Raw genomic sequence first — 21,833 nt, 5'->3', positions numbered from 1 at the left:
TTCACAATGATTAGAAACATGAATAGCTTTGGTTTCCAACAATGTTTTGTAACAGTGATCTGGTCAACAGCAAGACATTACAAAGGGCACAGAGCTCTTCCTATAGAAAAATCTAGAGAGTTCGTTTGTCTTTGAGGAACTGTAGCCTAACTTACTTTGGCCATAGTAAAATCAGTCGTTTTTTAATCATGTCCAAAATCAAAGAATACAGAATGTGACCACCCAGCAACATCAGCTCCGTATGTACAGATTACTGGCCCACACTCACCCACAGAACTGATGAAACTCCACAAGATTGGGCCCTTGGCTGCCATGGCGACCAGCACCTTGACGATGGCACGGCAGGTGGTGTGCTGCATCCTCTGGCTGTACTGGGGAAAGTGGTCGATCTGAACCACCAGGAGGCGCTCCAACACGGGCGTGTACACCTCCGGGATCTGAGCAGAATGTATGAGAAAAGTAAGAGCTGGAACCCGGAGGTTAATCCAGACATAATCAATTCACAGAACATACTGACACACTGTATTCAAGACTGCATCAACCATTGAACAAAAACACTTCTCTTGGTCGGTAAAAAAAAGAAGAACTTTTAAGTATTTAGAATTACATTCATTCATTTTGAACACACCTTTATCCAAAAAGACCTCTACGACAGGCATAATACAGACCAAGTGTATAGCCATTAAGGAGCAGTCTGTTGCATAAGCGCAACCACTAAGTTCAGTATTACATCGGATGTGAATGCAAGAATGTTGAAGGAAAATAAGAGCGGGAGGACAGTAGAAGAGTAGTAATAGGAGTGTAATAATCAGTCTATCACATTTCCATGGGGGAGAGGCCATAGAGAGGCCAGCGTGAAGTCGTACTCTGTCTAGGTGGATGAGGACACTGGCGATGGAGTCCAGGAAACTGGGAAGCTGGTAAAGATTGTCTTCGTCCCTGTCGGACTCGGTCAGGTACACCTGCTTACAGCGCTGGATGAGTTCAGTGTACATCAGATCCACGTCCTGCGGACACACGACCTTACACGGCTACACAGGACACACACACACACACACACACACACACACATAAGAGAAGAGAGGACATATGAGGACCAGGACAGCTGTACAGTCCCCCCCCCCTCATTTTTAAACTTAATTCAATATCTAAATTACAATCCCAGGATTACATTGCACAATTACTTGAGTGGACATGCAAAGACACATTGATTCCAAAGAGAGAATCCAACGTGTTCAGCAAACCTACTGTAGAGAGAATCCCCGTAACCCCTCAGTCTGGCTCAATGATGTGGACGCAATGCAACTCAAAGTCACCTCAGACCAAAGGAGCCCAGAGCAACGGATGGAATGAGAAAGGGAGAGAATGATTTTGGGAGGAGCTCACCTCTGCAAAAAGTCCGTATCCTCTGATAGCGATGGAGAGCTCTTTGTGTGTGGAGTCCATGGTCTTGATAATGGCACAGAACTTCTGCATGAAGAACCTGAGTTTGCCTTTGTGTTCCTCTACGTTCTCGGCCATGAGAGAGGCCACCTGAGGAGTAGAGGAAAAGTCCACACTGAAAACTCTCACCATTATTATCAATATCGATTTATCCTTTAATATGAATAATAGAAGACAATGGAGATGATCTCACTATGTGTCTTCTTCTCATTAATTTAACCAGATTGTGATTATGACAAATCACCCTTTTTTGTAGGAAACTGGACCCCCTTTTAATGAGGCTCGATAAGAAACTGGACCTTCTTTTAATGAGGCTTGTTAAACCATAAACATCTCAATTTACATGATCTGGAGTGAGACTACATAACTATTACTACCGTTTCTTATCTAGCACCACTGTAACTCTAAACATCACGGAAGAGAATTCGCTCCGTGTGGAACTTGTAGTCTTTTTTTTTCCTAGTCTACGTAAATCGGTCAAACTGTTAACAAACACTCTATTCTTAATGGAGTCAGAACACACTAAGAGTCGTGTTTGTTTGTAGTCAAAGACAGTTCATTTGGAGCTGCACTGAGGAACGTGCTTAAAAGACGTGTCGAATGACAAACCGTCACTTTGTCAGAGCCTCACCTGTTTGAGGAAAGACTCCAGCGCATAGTAGCTGGTCTTCTTCATCTCTGCGTTCATGTGGCCACACAGTTTGGACATGACGTCAAAAACGGTCTTATAGTGGTCCATGAGGCAGGTACTGAACTGGTTAGCATGCTTAGCAAACAGGCGGAGTCCAGCTGTTGGGGTGGGTGGTAGGGGGATGGAGGACGGGAGAATATATAGATGGACACAAAGACGCATATTATTAGAGTTAATAAGAATAATTTGGGGAGGATATCTGAAATACTTACCAAAGGTGACCGCATAGCGTCTCATCTCAGTCTGGTGACAATACAAAATTATTTTTTGTAATACATACAAACATGGGAATGAAAGAGTGTCAGAGACAAAAATTAAATGAGGATTAAGTAATAAAATAAGGCAATGTTTTGGTGCTCACCTGTGGACAGATGGCTTTCAGAGAATAATCAAAGATTTCCTTACAAGTTGCTGGGTCTGTTTTTAAAAAGAGCAACAAAGATATACATCAAATTACCAAACAAACATGATTATTCATATAAAAAAAGAGAAAGAGAATACCTTATTAAATGTAGTACCCTTATTATAAAGTCAATTGAATGGATTAAAACACAAGAGATAGACACAGGCCACACACACAGACACTCAATCACTGACACACTCTCTCTCTCTCTCTCTCTCATACATACACACACACCTTCTTCCATGGACTTTGTGAAGTTCACCATGAGTGCTGTGACTCCCCTCAGGCATCCAGCCACTACGGGCAGTTTGGGCTCCCTCGTAGCTGAGGTCATCTAAAGGCAGATCGATTATTAGTGAGAAACCAATAAACCGATATTCAAAAAAAAAATAACAGTTGATGAACTCATTGTCAAAAAACAGGTTCACCTGTCCTCTCAGCTCTCCCAGGTAAGCTTTATAGAGTTTATCTGAGTTGTTGACCATCTCGCTGGGGTGCACCTCTCCCAAAACTCCAAGCAACTCATAAATGTTTCCAAGTACTGTTGGAAATGCAACAGAATTAGAACAAAAAAAAAAATGTACGAGTTTATGAGGTAGATATGGAGTACTCACCTGTATCAGGTAATTTGTTTTTCTGGCAGAGTTCAGCATAAAATTTATTGAACATGTCTCCAACTTTCAAATCCTGGGCAATACTGGAGTCTTTGGTTAGATATATTACCTAAAAGAAGTTAAAGGCAAAACATTATTACACTCTACAAAAAAATCAATCATTAATAAACATCTGTTTTTGTTTGAAACTGAAAAGTAATAACAGGACTTACTTTGATCAGTAGTTCCAAAGCAGGGGATCTGCATTTGGCTGCTTTATCCTTTGTGAAGACTACAAGACAAGCGTCCTAGGCATTCAGAAAGACAACTCAATCACTCTTAACATAAACCAGACAGTTTAAAGTGTCTATGGTTACAGTGAATGTTTTTACTATACACAGCCATTAATGTAATGTCATGTAATTTGTTTTTTTGGGGGTTTTTTTGATGGTGGAAAAGGGCAAGCCCGTGGCCTAATGGTTAGAGAAGCAGGCTTGTGACTGAAAGGTTCGATTCCCAGGACTGGCAGGAAAACATCCACAGCTAAGGTGGCACTTAATTCCCAACTGCCCCCCGCCCCCAGGCGCAGGTGTGCTGCCCACTGCTCTTGTGCCTACTGGTTGTGTGTGCTCACTACTGGTGTGTATGGATGAGTTAAATGCAGAGGTCAAATTCACTGCTCACTGTTCAGTGTGTGTGGGCGCGCGCGCAATCACGGAGATTTAATCTTAAAAAACAAAACAGCAATACCTTGAGTTCTACGGCATAGCTCCTATCCCAGCCTTTGACGTTGGTAGAAACCCTTTGAATGAAGTTCATCAAGAGATTGAGAATGTCCACTCTGGCGTCCCGTAGCTACAAGACCAGAGGTGAATATGAGAACACAAAAACATTACACGCATTTTAGAGGCCCGTGTACGAGTTGTATAGATGAATGAGAGATTTCTTACTTCTTCGTGACACAGAGATTTTCTGAGAAAGGCGAGTAAACCCTCCTCCTTGGCAAAGAGCAAGGATGTCTGGAAAACTGTTGAAGACAGTTTATTGTCAAGAGGTTGGAACTTATACTAAAAATTTATAACTGCTACCGGACAGATTATTTCAAGGTCCTGGTCTGCACTGCGAATCTCGTACAGCAGAACCAGCTAATGTTAATAATGCTAACACGTTTGAAGAGATTAACCTGAGGTTCCCCTTAGATTCTTATTCTGCTTTGCCCCCAAATACAAACGCACATAGCAACAGTCATAGAAGGCTTGCAGAATTATGTAGCTCCACCAGATTTCAGGTTCAGTGTTAAGCTTACCAGTCCAGTCCAGTGCAGACTCCTGTAGTTGTTAGCAAGCGATCTAACTCAGGTAATTATTATTATCTGAACAGCGAAATGAAAGTGGCGGACCCTTGATCATTCATCCTTAAGTAGAAGACTAAGTTTGAACCCAATAATGAAGTAACAATGAATAAAATTAACGTAAAAGGACGTATATCTTGCTTTCAATACATACCCAGTGTATTTTCGTTCTTGGTTATCATGCATTCTTGCCCCAAGTCTCCAATGATATCGTGACATATCAGAGCAGCGTTTCTTGTCTCAGTGTTCCCAAGAAAAGTGTGTAGTTTGTTCAGATAACCCTGAATCCCGCCAACATCGCTACTGCTATCAGACGACATGGCTTGCTCGTCACTAAAAGCCAAAGTCTGAGCACTCTGCAGATCTAAAGTTGGCTACATCTAAGAGAGCGGTGGGCAGGGTGAGTAAGGCTGGTGATAAACTCGTGTTCACGCAGCTCACATACACAAAGCACCACCGGCAGCCAACGAGCTCCGTACTTCCTGTAAGTCCGTTCAGTCGGGTGGAAGTTATTCCACTGAGCGCTAGAGGTCGCCACGTACCGGCATTTTCTCAGTTCATTTTTCGAGCCGTTTCATGATGTTCAATCGTGTAGTGTATACATAGAAAATTAGGTGTGACCTTGCAGTGACACGCTGTTAAGTAGTTCTGTGTTAACCAGCAACAGCTAACAGCAGAACGAGGTTTCAAGAAATCAGTCACGTTAAACTTTGAAGACAGAAAACAGAATCACAGATATGTGTGTGTGTGTGTGTGTGTGTGTTTGTATGTGTTTATGATAGTAATGTATATTTCTCATATTATACATATATTATAGATTATATTATGTTATGGGTTATACATCAGTTGTCAAAAACAAGAAAACCCCATGCATTAGTTAATTAGTTACCCACGTTAGTCCCTGTGGGGCATATGGCTGCAAACCACCTTTTAAATACTTTGGAAAGCAACATATTGATGACAAATGACATAAAAAAAATACAAGAGAATCAAACATCCAGATTTTATAGGTTTATTACAGAATTTTCTGACTTGAATCTCTTTAATTCTTATTTCTGGCAGAGAATGCTGGGACAATGTGAGCATCTTCTTCTTAAACTGCCTCTCAGGTCCTCTATTTGCATCTACAGGACAGAAAGACACACGTCATCAAACCTCAGACAAACACACGGGCTGTTTTATAGTAGCAGTAACACAGTTTTACAATAGTGCTAATCACGTAGTCCTTCCTAACACTATTGACGCCTTGCCGTTAGTGACTGTCATTAAACAGGCAGGAAGAGTAAGTTGATACTAATAGAAATCAAAACATTAACTGACAACTGACTGTGGATGCTTGCTTATATTTAAATTCAGTAAAATTTGAAATTCAGCTTACGGTTTAGGGCCATGTATGTGCAGTGCTGCTTGAAAATTTGAGAACCCTTTAGTATTTTCTATATTTTAGCACAAATATGACCTAAAACGTCATCGGATTTTCACACAAGTCCTAAAAGTAGATAAAGAAGAACCCAGTTAAACAAACGAGACAAAAATATTGTACTTGGTCATTTATTTATTGAGGAAAATAATCCAATATTACATATCTTTGAGTGTCAAAAGTATGTGAACCTCTAGTATTAGCATTTAATTTGAAGGTGAAATCAGAGTCAGGTGTTTTCAATCAATGGGATGATAATCAGGTGTGAGCGGCTACTCTCTTATTTGAAGAACAGGGATCTTTCAAAGTCTGATCTTCACAACACATGTTTGTGCAAGTGTATCATGGCATGGACAAAGGAGATTTCTGAGGACCTCAGAAAAAGAGTTGTTGATTCTCATCAGGCTGGAAAAGGTTACAAAACCATCTCTAAAGAGTTTGGACTCCATCAATCCACAGTCAGACAAACTGTGTACAAATGGAGGACATTCAAGACCATTGTTACCCTCCCAAGGAATGGTCGACCAACAAAGATCACTCCAAGAGTAATGCGTGTAATAGTCTGCGAGGTCACAAAGGAACCCAGGGTAACCCCTAAGTAACTAAAGACCTCTCTCACATTGGCTAATGTTAATGTTGATGAGTCCACCATCAGGAGAACACTGAAGAACAACGGTGTGCATGTCAGGGTAGCAAGGAGAAAGCCCCCTGCTCTCCAAAAAGAACATCGCTGCCCGTCTGCAGCTCGCTAAAGATCACGTGGACAAGCCAAAAGGTTATTAGAAAAATGTGTTGTGGAATGATGAGACCAAAATAGAACTTTCTGGTTTAAGTGAGAAGCGTTATGTTTGGAGAAAGGAAAACACTGCATTTCAGCACAAGAACCTTAACCCATCTGTGAAACGTGGTGGTGGTGGTATTATGGTTTAGGCTTGTTTTGCTGCATCTGGGCCAGGACAGCTTGTCATCATTGATGGAACAATGAATTGAGTTATACCAGCAAATTCTAAAGGAAATGTCAGGACATCTGTCCGTGAACTGATTCTCAACAGAACACGGGTCATGTAGCAAGACAACGACCCTAAGCGCACAAGTTGTTCTACCAAAGAATGGTTAAAGAGGAATAAAGTTAATGTTTTGGATTGGCCAAGTCAAAGTCCTGACCTTAATCCTATAGAGATGTTGTGAAAGGAACTGAAGGGAGCAGTTCATGTGGGGAAACCCACCAACATCCCAGCGTTGAAGCTGTTCTGGATGGAGGAATGGGCTAAAATTCCTCCATGTCAATGTGTGACACTGACCAACAGTGACATTTATTTGCAATTATTGCTGCACAAGGGGGTCACACCAGATAGTGAAAGCAAAGGTTCACATACTTTTGACACTCACTGATATGTAGAATTGGATTATTTACCTCAATAAATAAATGACTAAGTATAATATTTTTGTCTCATTTGCTTAATTGGGTTCTTCTTTATCTACTTTTAGGACTTGTGTGAAAAACAGATGATGTTACTATATTCACGCAGAAATGAAGAAAATTCTAAAGGGTTCGCAAACTTTCAAGCAGCCCTGTATGTATGTATGTATGTATGTATGTATGTATATATTTATAATCAGTCTAAAATAAAACTACAATAAGATACATATTATTTATGTATTATCTCAAATAACAAATTTACAATGTAAACAAACAAACAGGACCCCGAAAAAGAAAGATACATTTGAAATTATTTCTGCATAAAAGAATCATGAAACAGTTCATTATTTTAGATCAGTTTAAGATATATTTGAATACAGTCGCCCTCTAGTGTGTCAAGGGTACACTGAGTTTACAGTTGTGTGATATGATGACATTTTATTATGTTTGTCGCTTCGTATAACAGTCTTTCTTTTTAGTATAATCAATATTTATTCATTTATTTATTTATTTATGATTTGTTTTAATCTCTGGTCCACTGATGGATAGGTATTAGAGCTTACCACCTCAAACTGAGAAGCTTTTCCATCCAAACGTATTCTCTCACTGCTCATTAATGCCTTCTCCCGACGGTTGTCCTTGCTCATCAAAGTTCTCGTCATACAAATCTTCAAAGTAATCGGCTATGTACTGGGTGGAAGTTCCAGGAGGAAATGCGGTGACCTGCTAAGGAGAGTGCATGGCCACTTGATTAAATATATAGTGAAGCACAGCAAGGTTTCAACGTGCGTAATTCATAACGAGTCCTGAACGGACCCTCTGAGTTATCTTAGACTGAACAGAATGTTACTTTTGTTCCTGGGAAGGAAGGTTACTTGTGTTCACCGTTTTACGTTTTATCGGCCTGGTTTTGTAGGCTATATTATGTTTTTGTTCACTGTACATTTCGTTAAGTAACAGGACTATAATTCAGGAATGTTTCCAAATTCCAGATTTGAAGTAAATAAGATAATTGCTTGATTGAAACAAAATAAAGTAGAGCCTAAATCAAGCTTTTTCTGTTGCAATTTATATCAGTTTTTTTAAAAAAAAAACAAAACTTCTGTGTTACTCCTGTGTTACTGTCTCCCCAGATGTTTAATCACTGTCTTATAGGTTAGTGAAATGTATTGTTTGACATTTCAGATTTACAGATCATTTATAGATGACTACATACACTTGAAAAACTATGGAAAAAATGTATCGATGGTCTCATTATTTGAATTAATCCATTGACTAACACTGTCTATCATTTACAAATTAAATGTTATACATGTGGTAATATTTGGTAGTTTTTAGCCTTCAAAACATAGTGAGATAAAAAACTGGGAGTTTAAAATACACATAATAATATTAATGACAGTCCAAGGTATTTTTTTCTTCATAATAAAACTGGCATACAATTACCACAAAAGAGCAAGCATTTAGAATGTCTACTTTCAAAACCCATTCATTACACACATATTGAGTGCTTACCTCTGGAGATTCGTAATCGTTAATGCCTTGGTTCAACAGGTGTCCAACACAGTTCTCAGTATTCAAATTTTCAAAGATATCGCTTTCGGTCGGAAGAACTGTCTGTTGGAAACAAATAAGAAACTGATTCACAAAACTGGAATGCTCTATTTAGTTCATGTCATTTTAATCTCATTGTATTTTAAGATATGTTAACAGTGTCTTTGTTTTTTATCATGAGAGGAGACCTGCTAAGGAGAGTGCATGGCCACTTGATTAAATATATAGTGAAGCACAGCAAGGTTTCAACGTGCGTAATTCATAACAAGTCCTGAACGGACCCTCTGAGTTATCTTAGACTGAACGGAATGTTACTTTTGTTCCTGGGAAGGAAGGTTACTTGTGTTCACCGTTTTACGTTTTATCGGCCTGGTTTTGTAGGCTATATTATGTTTTTGTTCACTGTACATTTCGTTAAGTAACAGGACTATAATTCAGGAATGTTTCCAAATTCCAGATTTGAAGTAAATAAGATAATTGCTTGATTGAAACAAAATAAAGTAGAGCCTAAATCAAGCTTTTTCTGTCGCAAATTATATCAGTTTTTTTTAAAAGACGCTTAAACGAAAGACTACTGCAAATTCCACAGGTTCTCCTGTGTTACTGTCTCCCCAGATGTTTAATCACTGTCTTATTTTTTCTTTTTTCTAGAACTTATGCATGATATAATTTTGATTTGACTTTGTTATAGACATGTAAAGCCCTTTGAGACTATAAATAGTGATATTGGGCTCTAAATAAATATTATTATTATTATTATTATTATTATTATTATTATTATTATTATAGGTTAGTGAAATGTATTGTTTGACATTTCAGATTTACAGATCATTTATAGATGACTACATACACTTGAAAAACAATGGAAAAAATGTATCGATGGTCTCATTATTTGAATTAATCCATTGACTAACACTGTCTATCATTTACAAATTAAATGTTATACATGTGGTAATATTTGGTTTTTAGCCTTCAAAACATAGTGAGATAAAAAAAAGGGGAAGTTTAAAATACGCATAATAATATTAATGACAGTCCAAGGTATTTTTTTCTTTATAATAAAACTTTTATTACCACAAAAGAGCAAGCATTTAGAATGTCTACTTTCAAAACCCATTCATTACACACATAATGAGTGCTTACCTCTGGAGCTTCGTAATCGTTTAGGGTTACTGGGTTTGCCATAACAACATAGAAAACACAGAGGAGGATAAACCCCCTGAAACTCACTGAGGTCAAGCAAATCCCCATTTCAGTTCAATTGAGACGTCACTGGCTTTAGGCAAGCTGACTTACTTTGGAAGAGTTCTTTAACCTGCACTGCCGAAAATCAAAAATCATTTCACTAAAAAGTATATTTACTCCGCCTTTATCACACACTCACTCTCGTTCACACAGACACACACATACACATATACACACAACGCAGGTGACACAACAAAGACTGATCTGTATCAGTGTATAATGTGGCTAAAATTGCAACAAGTGTTGACCAAGTCGTTTGAAATGTACACTTATCACTGATCCAATCTGGTCCTTACTGACAAGAGCACTAACTGTGTCGTCACACTGTTCTATTATGTCCTTACTGTGGTTAAGTGTAAATTTGAGGCCTGTTAGAGCGAGAGAGCTGTATCTCTGGCCTGTTCCCACACTGAGAGTGCAACAGTATTTTCTGGAAACAAAGCAGTTCCCAGGGCAGACTAACTCAAACCTCCAATCCTGAGTCCAGCCTGAAAATCTGTCTATTATTGAGAACTCTACCAAACACCAGTGTGCGTTTTTGAGATGGGACGAATGTCACATGGAACTGCTGAATTGATACCAAATGGTTAGCAACAGCCAGGACGTGAATAGGAAGTAACTAAATTGAAGCAGAACATGTTTAACAGAAGCTGTTGTGACAATTCACCTTTATCAGCATGCACCATACACAACACACACACCAAGAAGAGACCACATCCTGAGGAGAAAGAGAGGACTGGTTTGTGGGTGAAATTCTCAGCCTGGGCCAAATGAGACTGAGTCCCAACGCCACACGATACCTGTTCTGAGACAAACAATAGGAGTCTAACGGTGAGTCAGATGCAGTGTAAGTTTATTGTATAGTTCAAAAGACATACAACAAACTGAGTCAGGTCCCGGGGAGTGACTGATGCCTTCTCACAAAGCACCGGCTTTTATACACGTTTTCTCAAAAAAAAAGATACACATTACTTTGTCTCTTTGTCTGTGGGGCATCTCTGCCAGCCCATCTTCACAGATTCCTCTCATCGCTGGTTTATGTCACTTTATTATTGTTTAGTTCCTTTAGGTTTACCATACGTCGTCACCAATATTTACTGCCCTGCTAAGTGGTGGAGTAAGATATATCACAAACCTGGAATATTTCACCTTCTCCATATATTATGACTGACCACAACACTCTGGCAGAGGCGCCGTTCTCTTTCCATATATTATGACTGACCACAACACTCTGGCAGAGGCGCCGACCTTATCTCACATGCTGTCCCCTAAAGGGCCACACAGGTCTCTTCTTTCTGAACAAAGAGAACTTGATGTTTCTTGCAATACAAAGGATTGTATAGATATAGCTGTTAATATAAATGATTACATTGATTCACTCCTATAATAATGAATACATTATTGTTACATTGTTTATCATGGTTACCACAGTGGTTATCTTAAAGGAGAGTAATTTTTTGCCAACAGGTTCTACCTTAAATCTGATATATTCTGTCAGCTGAGACATGAAGACATGAATTTCAGTCTCTTCGTGTCTATGTGTCCCTGCGATGTTTTCAAAACGGGTTTAAACCTCTAATCCGTAAAAGTACACCTGTGCTTCATGACTTCCGATTAAAAAGAAGATTTTGTGGTCTCTATTGCAGCAAAAGGTTCAGTCTTGGTTAGGGGTCCTCTGATGGAGGTACACAGGGACATGTAGGCTAGCTCCTGTTCATCTATAAACAATTAATGAAATCTCATATTCACTTGACTGAACACATGTGGCGTAAGCTAGACCAGGGACAGTTTTAAGAAGGGACACCTTGAATTCCTCCAATCAGACACAAGCTAGAGTGATTACACTCACTCTGTCCATGCTCAGTTAGATTGTCTTCTTGCTTACAAAAAGGAGCCACACTTGAAAACTCTCAGAGATCAGCGAAAGTGTTTTTTTTTTTTTTTCTTTTGAGGTAAAACTATCTGACTCACTTTTCTATCCGATTTATTTTTTGGATACTGTCCTGAGATCAAATGTCGAGGAATCAAACCAAGTATTATTAGAATCATTGTTTTGTACGCTAAAAATAGAAATGACTAACATGTGTCATACTAGCACTCAGGCAAGTGCACATGAGGTGAAAACATGACTGGTGATACTGGGACTGTTGTAACAACCGTCCCTGAAGTAGTCAGTGACTTTCATTTCTATTTTAAAAACCTAGATCATCAACATCAACGTCTTCAACGTAAATCATTTCATTTGTATAGAAATACCCTGGTTAATGGGATGCTCACTGTTTGCTTGCATTGCTTGACCACCATTGTAATAATTATAATACAGTTGTAGCGTTTTAATTTGACTACACTATTTTTTGTCATGTAGTGTGAAAAAAAGGCATCATTATTTAAAAAAAGAAATGTATGGTCACAATAACATGAATGATAAATAATCTTTTTCATTTTGAGTACTTGATTGATTAATTATGTACATTTTAGATATGTTACAACCGTCCCTGGCATGGCTTACAACTGTCGCTATACACTCGGACGGTTGTAACCATGGAGTGACTGTATTTAAATCAATTTTGCAACTTATACATATTTCATAAAACCACTTAAATACATTGTTTTAGTAGTTGACACATTGAAGTTTATAATATAGCAAATTGGCTATTCCAGTCTAAATGGTTTTTATATTTATTGGGAAAATCCCTAAAACTGTTACAGCTGTCCCTGGTCTCCTCTATGGTGTGGTGAGTAATTACTTTGATGAAAGAATATGAAATAGCATTTGAAGTTACAAAGTCAGTAGTAGGAATAAGTCAGTAATGCTACGGAGAAGATGCGTATATGCTAGTATGAGTTCATATTTGAACTAGTGGATCGTGCAGTGCATGGTCAGTGCAATGCTTGGTCATGTGGAGACACAGAAGGCCACAAAGAACGATGGTATTCGGAGAGTAATGGACTGCCCTCACTTATAAATTAAATATTTTACCAAGACAAAAATATTTGATCGAAAAAAGCAAATATGACAATTTTAGCACAGATGCATTAGAAGTGGGACCCTGGACAGAACCCGAAGGCCTGGCAAACATTATCTTTGGAAGAGACAGTAGTCTGAATTGAATGAGAAGTTTCCCCCTAGCAAGTAGCGAAATACAGTAATCAGGCATTTCTTGAGTCAACTGTTTTGCAGGGATGAACATATGACTTTGAGTGGATAAACACATTCAAACTCCCAAGCTTTTATTTTCATACGATAGAGTTGTAAACGTAGAAATGCAATATATTTGAGAAGCAAATCTCTTATAAATTAGTTTTTGGAAAACTCCGAAAGTATTGAATGTTGCTACTTTGATGTGGAAAGCACTTAAATACAGTATTCCTTTGTATGTTATGTACAGTGATAGGACGTCATCCTGCGAGTAAACACAGTGTTTCCATGGCAACTGTACCAACACAGGCAAGCTAGTACGCTCCAACTCTTTGCAAATTTGGAAAAAGATTGACTCCAGAACATGCTGTTTCACTGAAAGTGTAGGAGACACATAACATTAAAGGTGAGCAGTTTTCTCCAGCAAATTTAATAAGCGTGGAGACTTCAAAATGGTCTTTCGATTAATGGACGATGTGTAGTTAGCTAACCGTTTGAATTCGTTGCGTATGTAAGCTGAACATATTAGTTAAACATGAGAAAAGATACAGTGCCCAAAGACACATGCATTATCTCGAACTATTTACTATAACGAAAGCTGCAACCAACGCTGTCAGTCGTTGATCTTTTCCAGGGGTCATGACTGCCTCTGGCAGTGAGGTGAGGGTGTATGTTCGCACCAGACCCACGGCTGCTTTCGCTCAAGACCTAATAGAATACCTACCTGACAAGGAGGTAAATGCTCATTCACATACACACTCATTCACATACACACTCACGCAGCCAGAAGCGAACAGTGTATAGTCTATTTATTTTAAAGCACTTCATAATTTAAGCTAAACTAGACATTGTTGCTTCAAAACCAATTTTCAGAATTCTGTTCGACTTATGTTTATTCAGCAAATAACAATACTCAAAACAGAATTAAACTGAAGACAGTGAGTTTAGGTTTCTTGACTAGTCTGTCTCTACCTCTCTCTCTCTCTCTCTCTGTCTTCTTTCTCAGACAGTGAATATCCATCAGAGGAGAGTCTCCAGGAAGGGCATTGTGAATAATCAGCTGAGTTCCTGGTCCTTCCATCTGGATGGAGTGCTTCACGATGTGTCACAAGAGGAGGTGTATGAATGTGTTGCTCGCAGTGTGGTGCTGGGAGCACTGGAAGGCTATAACGGTCAGTCAGCTCTTTTCCAGATCAGACTCAGACACACACACACACACACACACACACACACACACATTCATTGTTACACAGACACATTCTCTCTGTCCCTCTCTCTCACATACACACAAACACACACATACACACAAATATTTTTATACATTCTCTCTCTCTCTCTCTCTCTCTCTCTCTCACTCTCTCTGTCTCGCTCTCTCTCTCTTTCTCACACACACACACACATGCACACATTAAATATGAATACAAAATATTCGAAGATTAGTAATCGTACATTCATGCACTTTAAATGAGCTCTTATAAGGATTAAAATTGCACTGTTGTCAAGAATATTTTTCATGAAATGTAAACGAACTGGCCTGTCGATCAAATTATTGAACCAAGGATAGGATGTAACTGAGTTGAATCACTGAAAATTTTCTCATTCAATAAAAATGCCAAAGTAATGTCCACCCTGTTATTACTCTTTGTCCCATTATGGTATTTCCTCCTGTGGTGGGTGTCTGTGAATCAGGCACGGTGATGTGCTTTGGTCAGACTGGAGCTGGAAAGACATACACTATGACTGGAGCCACAGAGAGCTACAGACAGAGAGGAATCATTCCACGGGCTTTACAGGAGGTATACCCGCCCCAGGGACACTGCTGACCTGGCCCAATACATCCTGCTATGATTGTACATCTATGAGAATTGACTTCAATAGCCCTTATATCTCTGACTTGGAGAAAAAGTCCAGCAAACTTGCGTGTATTGGCTTTACCAGTGGTATGCACATTCACCTTTGAAATTTCAGGTGTTCAGGGAGATAGAGCTTCGAGCAGATTACTCCTTCTCTGTACGCCTGTCCTACCTGGAGATCTACAACGAGACGCTGGTGGACCTGCTCTCCTCCGTGAAGGGGGTGCAGGGGCCACAGGGGGGGAACATGGCCGTGATAGAGGAGGCAGGAAGAGGGATTTGGGTGAAAGGGTTGTCGTTACACCCGATACATAACGAGGAGGAGGCTCTCAACCTGCTCTTTGAGGTAAGAGATCATGTGACCAGATGTTGTCCTGCGGTACCTAACGGAATGGGTCATGTATTCTCTCACAGTATGGTCTGACTGTATACTTGATACCCTCAGGGCCTTTCAGTGTCTTGTGGTGTTACTGATCCCCTGTTTTGGTCATTTGGCTGGTGTTCTGGGGTTATACCACATGACAGTGAAAAAGTTGCATGAGTGAGAGTGTGTAATAAGTGCCCTTATTGTTGGCAGGGAGAGATGAATCGTATCATAGGAGCTCATGCCCTGAACAAGCACTCCTCCAGGTCTCACTGTATCTTCACCATCCACATTGAGGTGGGAGAAAGAAGTTCGGAAGAAACGCACAGACCCAAACTCTTTTCAGTGACCTCCTGCATGCAAACATTATTGCTGCAAGCATCAGAATTGTTACCAACAGACTGTCTAAAGGAGGGTCTTTAAATAGAAATGTAACTGTAATTTGGTTTTGAACAACTTTTTTTTTTTGTTGTCTATTTGTGTGGCACAGTCTCGTTCCTGCACGCAGTCAGACGCAAAATATGTCACCTCCAAACTGAATCTAGTGGACTTGGCAGGATCAGAGAGGCTAAGCAAGACTGGTGTGAGTTCCTCTCTTTGTTGTAACCACATGACTGTGCATGACACAGTAAAACCACGTAAACATACATAAGACATAAAACAGGACACTGCCTTGCTCTGAAGATTTTTTTCTTTTTCTAAGGGCTTAGCAGGAACTCATCCTGCTCTTAACATTTACAGTCATGTTATAAGTATTCTCTATAGCAAGAAATGACCTTTAACACCTCTTTCTCTCTCTCTCTCTCTCTCTCTCTCTCTGTTCTAGTCAGAGGGCCAAGGGCAGAAGGAGGCCATGTATATCAACAAGTCCTTGTCCTTTCTAGAACAGGCCATCCTGGCCTTGGCCGACCGTCGGAGAGAGCATGTGCCGTTCAGACAGAGCAAGCTGACCCATGCACTCAAAGACTCCCTCGGTGAGCCCACCGTCTGCAGCCGTAACCCGCCCAAGCTCTGTTCAGTCACTAAACTCTTATTTCAGAGCTGTTCAGTGTGTCTGCCAATTTCATTTTTTTACGCTCCATATGGACGTGACCACAGAACACACATTCAGAGATGTAGTACTTTTAAAACCTCTTCCTTTATGACTAACTGACCTTCATATATCATTTTTAGTGGTGTATTAGGTGTAAACCTATACCCTGTATCATATGAATGAAACGGTATATCAATATACTGTATTACATACTGTCTTTTATGGAAATCCAGCATTCACAATAGCTATTTTAATCTTAAATAAGCATTGTATGTTACATCGCATATCCATGTGTGTGTGAGACTTCTTCAAATGAGCAAACAGCTTTGAGACAGTGAGAAACAGAGTAAGTCCCAGCATCCCAGTGATTGGCCTGACTGTGACGTGTAAACCAGTTGTGCTTTTGCAGGTGGGAACTGTAACACAGTACTGGTGGCCAACATTTACGGAGAGGCAGCACAGATAGAGGAGACGGTGAGTTCGACCGTCTGTTTAACCAGATAAAAAAAAAGGCAAGAAAAAAAAACCCAAAACAAAACAGGGCACATCTGTTAATCTCTCTTTATGTGACCCTTTCAAATGTAGCGATCAGACGTGATCATAAAGACTTCTCCTCCTCAAGATTTCACAAGTTACAAAACGTTGCAACTGAATCGGCTGAAGGTATTGCATGCCACGTGGCATTTGTTGCAGAACTGTCATTTATTGGAGGACGTTCTCTCCTTTGTCCCGCCCTCTGTCTAGCTCTCTACTCTACGATTCGCCAGCAGGATGAAGTGTGTCCGGACTGTCCCATCCATTAACGAACACGATGACCCTGTGGTGAGACACGTTAGGCAAGAGAAGAGTGGTCGATGATGGAATGACACTTAGAGACAGTTAGAGAGCAATTCTGGAGTTTGAACCGAAACATTTCATAATCATTTTTTTCAGTAACACATACACATTCCCAAATGACTTGTCCTCTTAATCCAGGGGCTCAGAATTGATCCAAAGTCACCTCTAGATTTTCTCTGATCAAGGTCAAATGTCACAGATGTTACTGGGACTGAATAGGAGGCTTGTAACATGGTGAATGTTTTTTGTTTTGTCTTTGTGTACAGCTCCAGGTCAGGAGACTTCAGAAAGAAATCCGACTGTTGAAGCAGGAGCTGTCCATTCAAAACACACTGGTTAGTGTGGGTGCACAAACACACGTGCAGAAAGGTTATGCCTTCTCCCCACACTCTCTGGCATATTTGTTCAGTGTTTTCACTGAGGAATCCTCATAATTCTTTGACTGATACTGCTGGGTGCAGGTCCTGTATTTAGACAGCCAATATATATTTTTATTAGATATGATTCTGTTCTGTGTTGCTTATAAATCTGTCTCCCCTCCCCATTCAGGCAAACCGCCGAGGCGTGTCCTATGAGCCCCTGTCGGAGACTCAGGTGGCTGAGGTGAAGAGTCAGGTCAGGAGGTACCTGGAGGGCTCAGCCAATCAGATCATGGTGAGCACTGTGACTCACCAAAATCAAGCCAATTTTGATTGGTTGACACATAATGTCATAATTAACATAAAAGACACTTAAATTTTCCACATAAACCAACAGCATGACTTTCAAAAGCAGAGGACAGGATATGTTTCTGTATTCTGGTTATGGTTATGTATCAGTCAATTTACATCTTATTTATTTGTTTGTTTATGTTTTCGGTTAGGGTAGACAAGTATCATTAACTCAGTCTTAATGTCAAGCTTTATTGTTTTTTCTTACAGATTGTGAATGTCAGACAGGTCCAGGAGGTGTTTGCCCAGTTCAAACAAGCCATGCAGTGAGTAAAGGCGCTTGTTTTAATGTTAATGTTCTACTGGCATAACTCCTGCTGAGGTATTATTGGTTATTAACATTTATAATCCTGCTCATGTTCTTTATATTAAAAAAGCTCTCTCACTGGGGTTGCATTTTGAAACAGGGAGCAGGAACAGAGAATCAGGGAGAAGCTTCTTCAAGACTACTCTCTGGTGGAGAAAACTGCAAAAACAGAAGGACCTCCTCCTGAGGAGGTGAGACTACTTAAGGCCTTTAACTAGTACCAGACACAAGTCACTCAGACCCATAACGCTTTACAGTGTTTGCCCCTCAGGGAGTGACCGACACGGCTCCCTTCAGTCCTCTGAATGGCTGACTCCTCTTTGTTTTCACATTATCACCTGAATTTCAGCGTCATGAGCCCAAGGGGACGGCGGGCAAGCTGGAGGGGCGGGGTTTTGGACTTGGGATGGCCCCTCCCTCAGAGAGATACGTCCAGTCTGTGTTACCCAACAGAAGCAAAGCCAAGCGGGCCAAAGAGATGAGCAGGTGTGTGTGTTTGTTTGTTTCTGTGTGTTAGTTTATAGCTGAAGTGTTCTCGTCAGGGTTTAGGTGAATCTTAAGTTCAAATACTTGAAGAAAAATCAAGCACACTAATCCCTCAAACAGAGCATCCAAAGTTTAAAAGTCGGTTCAATTGGTTATACACTTCAAAATTCATTTTAAAAAATTAAAAACAAAACAAAACTAATAAACAAACGAACAAACAAACCAAAAAAACACCCTGTATTGCATCTGTAGCCAGATGATCCCAGTCAACTCTTCCTGTCGATTCTTCGTCAGCAGGAAAGGCGATGCAGGGAGCCCGGGGCCGAACAGGCAGGCGGAGGCCCCCGGTCCTGGGCCCAGACCTGCCGGGCAGGAAGATCCCAACCTTGAGAGTCAGGACCAGGAAACCCAGCTGGCTGGAACCAGGGCTGAGTAAGGCTGACAACCCTGATCAGGCCTGAAGCTGTCTCATTGCACGAGCCCTCACAGCTGTGAGACCTGCATCTGGTCCATAGGCTTGAGTTGACAGTGACTGTTTGTATGACTAAATGACTATTAAGTCCAGACAAATCTCTCTGCTTATCCCAGAACCCTTTCCTTTCTCCTGCCAGCTCTCCTCCTCCCAAAGAAGAGGCGTTTGAGGACTTTAAAGTAGAGCGGGGGAGTGAGATTAATCGCATCTTAAAGGAGAACAAGGCCGTGTTGCTGGAGAGGAGAGCCCTGTTGCGAACGTTAACCGATACTGTGAACGAGGTTAAACGAGAGATCGACAAAACTGCCTCCGACCTTCGGACGACGAGGGAACAGAGGCTTAGCCAGGGTCTGTGTGTCTCAAGTTTACCCTCAGGCTTAGTATTACTAATAACTTTTGGGCCACTCTGTAACAATAGCATTTGCGCTAGTATGACTTGACTTTTTTTTCCTGCTTCCTTTTTTAAATAATCCACCCAGCGTAACATAGTTGAAGTTCTTTAAAAGGAAAAAAGGAATGATGTCATTCGACATCAGGGGGGTTTCTTTAAGTTTAACAGGTGGCATACAAGAGTCGTTCAGAGTTTTATCTCCACCTGTGGTTCTCTTGATGGTGAATGGTTAAGAGTAAATACCTCTGTCACTCCCAGGAGAGTTTGTGGGTGTGGAGGGGGAGCCTGTGTTGGATGAGGAAGAACTGTCTCTGGTTTTGCGTCTGCGGGAACTAAAAGGTCGTTACAGGCAGGAGTACGAGGAACTGGTGAACACTAAAGCCGAGGTCAGATACTGCCAGCACCTGGTGGACCAGTGTCGCATACGTCTGCTCACAGGTGAGCTTTTACACCCTGGTTTTCTTCTGGAAGCACTGGGCGTGCTATTATTATGTGGGTGTTAAAAACCTGCCTCATTCATCTCTAATCTTTGGTTATTCCTCAGTAATTCTTTTCTAATCCTTACTTATTATCCACAATGTTTATCCAGAGTTTGAGATCTGGTACAATGAGTCATTCCTGCTGCCTGAGGAAGTGCAGACCATCCTGAACTCAAATAACGGGCCACTGAGACCAGGACTGGTTCCTGTCGACAAGGCCCTGGCTCTGGTCAGTCCGACGGACCGAACCTTATGTTTAGTTTTTGTTCCCTTGGCTGCGATTAAAACCCAGTCTCTGTTTGACAGATATAAAATAGGGTTTTCACAGTCACCAGTGTAAAAAAAACATTTTATGTATTTCTGCATTTTCCACAAGTTTGTTTTTCGGATCGTTGGTAATTGACTCACACAGATCATATGCATCTTAAAACGCATAAGAAGTAATTGTAAATACATGTGTTTTGGGAGAAGGAGGAGGACGAAGAGGACCGGACCGCGTGCCTCCGTCAGACGCCACGACCTGACAGTCCGAATGCCGTTTCCTTCTACAACGCTCACAACAGAACTCTCAAGAGGGTGAGAGCTTTGTACCTCTGCTAAACCTCGACGGCAGAGACAGAAATGAAAGCTCTCTCTTTACGTCACATGGTGAGTCATGCATTGGTATGTGTGTTTGTTGTCTCTGCAGAGGGGCAGCAGGCCACAGTCTCAGGGCTCTGGACAGAGGAGGAGAAGCAGCAGCAGGATGGGGACTGGAGCAGGCAGAGTCAAATTCCCTGCTATTTTCTCTGTCACCTGAAGAGGGCGGTAACACTGCCACAGCAACCTGCCCCACAACAAAACTGGCAGTTTCTGATTAAGCCGTATGACTGTCTATTGATAGAAATAAAACTTGCTGTCCGTTAGGATCAGTGCCGAAAGAGTAAGAATCCATCAGAGTTTACACCAAAAATCAGGACCACACTTGTACCTCATTGAAGACTTTTCTCTTTTTTTTTTTGATAATTTGCAGAATGCTGTATGATACACAAGCATGCTGAAGTGGTAACCTGGTCTAGGTTCTGTAACAGTGCAGTTAGATTCAGTCTTAGCTTTATCATGATCTGTGTGTTTACAGGGTTTTTTTGCAGGCCTTTTTTATTTGTTCAGTTAGTGTTGCCTAGACAACAGTGACCTCACAAACACAATGTCTTAGGCCTGTGCTGAGGTGCACTGTAAATACCACTGTCCTTTTTCTCTGGAACTGAATATAAAATTAATCATGAGGTCTTTTCACAGACCATTCACCAACTACATTCAAATTTGACGGGATTTCCTTTGTAAGCAAACACTGTCAGTAATATTATGTTTCATGAGAGTACAGTGAAATTTAAGGGGAAAATGATGTGATTAAAACTTTGGTAACTGATCTTTTGAATTGCTGAGATTTCTGTTGGGTGTTTTAGAGCAGGTCAGTAAAGCATGTCTGAGATATGGCTGTAACGTCGTCGCCTCACAGTTTGGCAGACAAACACATGACGCTGGGAATCAGTTCATTAAATGAAAAGTAAACTTTATTATTCCTGAACCACAAAATAGACTTCTTTGGTTGTACAAATTCACTAGTTACAGTCCTGGATTGGGTGAGCTCCATCCCCAGTCT

At 40.6% G+C, this 21,833-nt stretch overlaps 2 protein-coding genes across 2 annotated transcripts in view; one reads left to right on the top strand and one right to left on the bottom strand.

The window, feature by feature from the left end:
- prkdc (protein kinase, DNA-activated, catalytic subunit) overlaps positions 1–4,801 on the bottom strand; it is a 40,013-nt gene extending 35,212 nt beyond the window's left edge. The window contains exons 1-13 of the mRNA XM_030779643.1: positions 4,636–4,801; positions 4,081–4,157; positions 3,881–3,985; positions 3,364–3,438; positions 3,152–3,260; positions 2,966–3,078; positions 2,772–2,871; positions 2,496–2,551; positions 2,347–2,377; positions 2,075–2,232; positions 1,387–1,533; positions 867–1,031; positions 269–437 (exon numbers count right to left, since the gene is read on the bottom strand). Of these exons, the coding sequence (XP_030635503.1) occupies positions 269–437; positions 867–1,031; positions 1,387–1,533; positions 2,075–2,232; positions 2,347–2,377; positions 2,496–2,551; positions 2,772–2,871; positions 2,966–3,078; positions 3,152–3,260; positions 3,364–3,438; positions 3,881–3,985; positions 4,081–4,157; positions 4,636–4,801 (1,471 nt within the window). The remainder of the gene's footprint in view (positions 1–268; positions 438–866; positions 1,032–1,386; positions 1,534–2,074; positions 2,233–2,346; positions 2,378–2,495; positions 2,552–2,771; positions 2,872–2,965; positions 3,079–3,151; positions 3,261–3,363; positions 3,439–3,880; positions 3,986–4,080; positions 4,158–4,635) is intronic.
- A 9,097-nt stretch (positions 4,802–13,898) lies between these two features.
- On the top strand, positions 13,899–20,990 carry kif9 (kinesin family member 9). Its single transcript, XM_030779151.1, has 20 exons — positions 13,899–13,994; positions 14,266–14,431; positions 14,949–15,055; positions 15,228–15,458; positions 15,690–15,773; positions 15,967–16,059; positions 16,303–16,450; positions 16,919–16,983; positions 17,254–17,331; positions 17,613–17,681; positions 17,896–18,000; positions 18,267–18,322; positions 18,464–18,554; positions 18,713–18,849; positions 19,102–19,281; positions 19,461–19,669; positions 19,971–20,150; positions 20,302–20,420; positions 20,663–20,767; positions 20,880–20,990. The coding sequence occupies exons 1-20, from the start codon at positions 13,899–13,901 to the stop codon at positions 20,988–20,990; spliced, it is 2,430 nt and encodes an 809-aa protein (XP_030635011.1).
- The last annotated feature ends 843 nt before the right edge of the window (positions 20,991–21,833 follow it).

Source organism: Chanos chanos, chromosome 7 (assembly GCF_902362185.1).
Source record: "Chanos chanos chromosome 7, fChaCha1.1, whole genome shotgun sequence".
NCBI lineage: Eukaryota > Metazoa > Chordata > Actinopteri > Gonorynchiformes > Chanidae > Chanos > Chanos chanos.
The sequence above is the reverse complement of the archived record's forward strand: the minus strand, read 5'-3'. Positions and strand labels throughout refer to the sequence as shown.